This window comes from Saprolegnia parasitica (genome assembly GCF_000151545.1).
Source record: "Saprolegnia parasitica CBS 223.65 unplaced genomic scaffold supercont2.76, whole genome shotgun sequence".
In the NCBI taxonomy this organism is placed as follows: Eukaryota; Oomycota; class Saprolegniomycetes; order Saprolegniales; family Saprolegniaceae; genus Saprolegnia; species Saprolegnia parasitica.
In genome coordinates this window covers 121,953-127,213 of record NW_012156470.1, presented here as the reverse complement: position 1 = coordinate 127,213, position 5,261 = coordinate 121,953, and the positions used below count along the sequence as shown (strand labels likewise).

Here is a 5,261-nt window from a genome sequence, read left to right as displayed (position 1 = left end):
CGCCACTGAGGCGAAACGGATTGTTGGAGAGGTCGAGCTGGAAGCCACCACGGGCATGGGTCTTGTGCAAGCTCTTGGCCAACGCGGAGACGCTGCGGGTGTTGATCTCGCAGTCTTTAAACCGGACGCTGGGGACACCCGCGAGAATGCAGGCGCGAAGGACCTGTGGAGCGCACTTCTTGTGTTCACCGAAGTACTCGCAGCTGTTCCATGCGACCGACTCGAGCTGCGCCGACCGCGTGGCAAAGTCAAGCCACACTCGCATCGCACAGGCTGACGGCTTCGATGTGCAAGGTGCGTAGCATCGCGTGCGAAATCCTAGGACAAGGCACAAAGACGTCTTCGAGGTCGACATACGCAACACCACCATACCAACCAAGAAGTCCGAGTCGTCCGACGAATGCACCTACAACGACTGGAACGGTGACTGCTGCTGCAGTTGCTATTGCGAAAAGCACTGCAAGGAGTAGTGTGGCGGCGACCATGCCCGCGGTGACAACAATGATTCCAAACCGGTCAACGAGCCGAAAAGGCCGTTCATTGACGCCACACACAACGCGATCGAGATCTTACGGGTGAGCGAACCATGACACGCGACAACACGCATCTTCGCACAATTGCACTCCCCGGCTCTTAGGATGAGTTCCGAGTAAAATCGGGAGACGAGACGGAGACGGGGTCGATTTACTCCTGATAAATTTCGTCATTTTGATGATTTGATATGGAAAAGGACTACATTAAGATTTCCGGTGAGCCTAAATTAAGCTCGTTTTTTCAAACGGTTTTACTCCTCCGCCTCCACTCGCACACTCGTTCACGCCATGGCGCCGCCTAACTGTAAAAAGACCAAGAAGAAGGGCACGATGGCAGAACTACCCGCCTTCAAGCAGGAGCACGCCCTGAAGTATGGATTGAAGCTCGTCTCGTCCACGGCCGATGGCGATCAGAGCGTGCAGTGCATGTTCTGCGTTTACGAAGGACGTGACAAGGTCGAGATCACTGCCGCATCGACCCGCAAACGCAAGGAGCGCAACAGTGTTCATCATTTCAAGAAGCCGTTCAGATCCCAGAACTACGTCAGTCATCACAAGCAGCACCAGGCGTCTTGGGAAGTGTACCAGAGCTTGTCGATCGAGGACAAGATGGTCTACTTCAAGGGCAAGGTCAGCAACGAGGACACGCTGCAAAAATTCTTCGATTCCACGACCGACACAATCGTGTACACGATCAAGGCGAGCATCGTCGAGAACGTCATTGGCGAGCTCTTCTTTCCATCCGACCTTGTCGAATGACGGCGACGACGCTGCGGCCGCCGCATCCAAAAGATCCTCTCAACTCGCCAAGCAGAAGACCAAGGTCATGTCGCTGTTCCAGATAACCGAGGACGAGGACGGTGGTGCGCTGTACAAGGTGACGATCAAGAACATCATGCGCTTCGACTTGATCATCGATCTCGTCAGCTCTGGTCTATCGTTCCGGCAGGCAGCCGAGGCTTTTATCTCCACCAAGTACCGCACTGGAGTTGCAAAATTGGCCGGCGCAAATACCACGATTGTCGGACAATACGTACGCGTCCAGGTCGCCATCGGGCTCCAATTCATCGGCCTCCTTTTGAGTAACAACGACAATTGCTGGGCTTTCTCACTCGCTTGTGACAGCAGCACACATCGTGGGCAGTCGTTCCTCGATGTTCGCGTGCGACTCGGCTCTGGCTGTCGGCTTTTGAACCTGCATCTCGTTGCCCATGTTCAATCGACACACGGCCGACAACATTTTCAACCTGGTTGTCACCTTGATGGACGCGGTCTATTCGAACTGGCGTTCCAAGCTCATCGGCGTCTCGAGCGATGGCGAGAACACAATGACTGGCCGACACCGTGGTTTCGTCACGCAGCTAGTGCGTGCTGCTGAACACGACGTGTTGCGCGTATGGTGCGCGCCTCATCAGATGGACATTGTCGCCAAGTCGAGCTCCGAGGCCATCGACGACGGCGCGTGGCTTAAGTTTGCGTACCAATTCTCCGTATACCTTCGCGCTCAAACGAACCTCGTGATCGAGATGAACGTCAAGTGCCCGAAAAATGAAAAATCGTTCCGAGTAAATTTTACTCGGAACGATTTTTCATTATTTTTCGAGCGACCAGCTAAATCAGCCCGGGGTGTGATTGGTCGCTTTTGTTTGCAATTTCGGCCAACGAACAGGCATGCTTTGGGTGGACCACGCATTGCCATCGCTGCCATTGCTGCAATGCCGCGGCGACGACGCCACGAACGTCGAGCCCGCGGGCCAAAAGAGTCCACTTGAGTCACGTTGGAGCACGTCAAGCGCTTGCTCGAACTGCGCTTCAGCCCGAACCATAGGTTTTCGGAACTGTACAAGCGCAACAAGTCCGCCTCGCAGCTCGGCGTGCTTGGCGAGCAAATGGCGAGCGACCGTCGATTTCGCCGTATGCGTTGGGAAACCCGTACCTCGAATCCTTGACGAACTTCTTCCCACCCGTCATGCGTGGACGACAATGCGATGGTGTGAGAGACGAGTAGCGCGATGACAGCATAGATTTGGTCGTAGGCCCGTGTCTTGGAGATACCAAAGAGCACGGCCGTCGACTCGTAGCCGTCGGAGTGCGTGTGCGTGAGGTAGTGAAGCATGATAGCGATGCGGTTGTCGATACCTATCGTTTTGCTGTGGTGGAGAGGTTGATGTACAAACTCCCAGGCGGACTCAATGTTCATGCAAATGCATTCGAAGACGAAGCGCGTGCACCAGCGATGGCGGACGAACCACGCGTCGAAGGACGAGTCGTTCTTGACGGTAGACCATGTGACGCTCGGAACAGTGTAGCGCTTGGTAGATGGCGCGCGGAAACTGCGCCCGTCGAGGTCCGAGAGGGCGACCGTGACGGCGACGGCGGCACAGCGGCCGCGATGCACGCGTCGTTGTTCATTGCTCCAATGACGGCGCAATCAATAGCGCGGAACCAACAGCAGTCAATCGATTTTCATTGGCTATTGCCATCCTCTATTTTACCCAATAATCGGCCATAAATCGAGGTGTTGGCGAGACGGACCGGAGTCTACCTCACGGAGGTCGACTCGCAAAGTTGGACGCGAGACGCGACGATTGTTTTTTTTCGACTTTTCCTGGCTTCTGATTAGCTGTACCCCGTCTCCCAAAAAACTCATCCTTACAACCCGACAGCGAGAAGCGACGTCACGTTCGACATCGATGGGAACGGTCTTTTGGCCGCCATCGTCACGTACACACCACATATCGGAACAAACGAAACGATCGTCGTCAAGCTGGACAAGGGATACCTCTCGCAGCACGACGTCAAGCGGTTGACGACAAACTTTGAGGCTGCTGCAGACGACCGAACCCGTCGCCGAGTAGCCCACGAGGAGCTTCAGACGTTCGCAAAAACGGGGCGTCACCATCGAGTGGTGCCAGCGCGACGTATGGCCGAGCTGCGAGTTGACGCTGCATTCGACTGGCATCTCGTTGTAGCGAAGCATTAGAGTCAATGTGAAGCTCAATAGCCATTTGCACCATGTAGATGCGATTTTGACGAGAGCTGTCGCACAGGAACCCTGCCGAAAGTATTGGAATTCCGTAGAATCTGCAAGTTTTACCGGACGATAACGACTAGTACTTGACTTTGACTCCACAGATGGCAATGCTCACACGAAGCTAACACAAACGCAAGGATACGTTTGAGCTGTAGCGATGCGTCAACACATTTGCCAAAACAGTTGATGATAGACTAATTAAATGTTTTTTAACGTTTCACACACTCGGTCGACTTTCAGCGCACTTGGACCTTGAAGTGCAACACGCCGGATCGGAGGAATTTAGTCGACGTCTTCGATTGCAGGACCCAAGAAGATCCGATACTTGGCTTCGATCTCGCGTACACTGGCCTTGATGTGACGGCCGAGAGAAATGGTATCGAGCCACTCGAGCACCTCAACAGCGTCCGCAGCCCGCCAGTACGGGTAATTGCCTCCGATCAAGTACATCTGAAGCTGCTCGTGGGCTACTCGGCGGCGAGTACGGTCGTCTGCAGCAGCCTCAAAGTTTGTCGTCAACCGCTTGACGTCGTGCTGCGAGAGGTATCCCTTGTCCAGCTTGACGACGATCGTTTCGTTTGTTCCGATATGTGGTGTGTACGTGACGATGGCGGTCAAAAGACCGTTCCCATCGATGTCGAACGTGACGTCGCTTCTCGCTGTCGGATCGTAAAAGCCGTGGATTGCAATCGTGTGGAGAGGCGTGTTGTCGCGTACCATGGATCGCTCACCCGTAAAGATCTTGATCGCGTTGTCTCTGGCGTCAATGAATGGCTCTTTCGGCCCGTAGCGCGGGTAGGAAGGGAAGTCAATGTCGTTGTGGCCGCCGTGGTCGCATTCACTGCCGCAATACTCCTTACAGTGCTCTTCGCAATAGTGAGTGCAGCAGCAGTTGTCATCCAAGTCGTCCGAGTCATTGCAAGTGCATTCGTCGTTCGAGTCGTCCGAGTCGTCGCAGGTGCATTCGTCACGATAGCTGAATGACGTCGGGTGGTACGGCGGACTCTGTGGCTGGGAAATTTTAAACTCCTCGGACTTTTTGGATGGTATGGTCGTGTTGCGCGAGATCACTGTTGTCATGACACCACCGCCGGTTTCAATCCCGACAGAGTAGGGCACGACGTGGAGGACGAGAAGGTGCCAGACATCAGGCGACGTATCGTCGTTCAACGCTGCCATGACCGTAGCGCCATGAGCGGCAGCTTCGTTGTTGTTGAGGATCGAGTGGCAGAGCTTCTTGTCTGCGTAGCGTTCGCCGAAAAATGATGAGAGCAATTGTTGCATTTTGGGCATGCGCATCGAGCCACCAGCGAGCACCACATCGCGCACTTGACTTTTGTCGATCTTGGCGTCGCGAAGGACCTTCTCGATGGGCTGCGTCACTTTGCGAAAGAGCCCAGAGCACAAGTCTTCGAATCGCGCGCGGGTGATGCTCGAACGGAAGTCGACGTTGCCAAAGAGCACCTCAAGCTCGAGCGTCGCCGTGTTGGAAATGGAGAGGTCGCGTTTGGCCTTTTCGCACGCCGTGCGAAGGCGACGCACTGCGCGATCGCACGTTGTCATGTCTTTCCGGTATTGGCGCGCAAACTCGGCCGCAAAGTGGTCGAACAAAACGTCATCAAAATCCTCACCACCGAGGCAGGCGTCCCCTGCCACAGCCTTGACTTCGAAGATTCCATCTTCAATCGCCAGCA

General features: G+C 54.7%; 3 protein-coding genes across 3 annotated transcripts in view; 2 read left to right on the top strand and 1 right to left on the bottom strand.

The window, feature by feature from the left end:
• Positions 1–302, top strand: part of SPRG_22267 (hypothetical protein) — a gene marked incomplete at both ends in the record, with an annotated part of 3,218 nt that extends 2,916 nt beyond the window's left edge. Inside the window, one exon of the mRNA XM_012351242.1 lies at positions 38–302. Coding sequence (XP_012206632.1) covers positions 38–302 — 265 coding nt within the window. The remainder of the gene's footprint in view (positions 1–37) is intronic.
• A 519-nt stretch (positions 303–821) lies between these two features.
• Positions 822–1,292, top strand: SPRG_11008 (hypothetical protein; the record flags this gene model as incomplete). The annotated part of the gene is made up of 1 exon (XM_012351217.1): positions 822–1,292. The coding sequence occupies one exon, from the start codon at positions 822–824 to the stop codon at positions 1,290–1,292; it is 471 nt and encodes a 156-aa protein (XP_012206607.1).
• Positions 1,293–3,849: 2,557 nt separating this feature from the next.
• Positions 3,850–5,130, bottom strand: SPRG_11007 (hypothetical protein; the record flags this gene model as incomplete). Its single annotated transcript, XM_012351216.1, has 1 exon — positions 3,850–5,130. One exon carries the CDS (start codon positions 5,128–5,130, stop codon positions 3,850–3,852), a length of 1,281 nt encoding a protein of 426 aa, XP_012206606.1.
• Between the last annotated feature and the right edge of the window lie 131 nt (positions 5,131–5,261).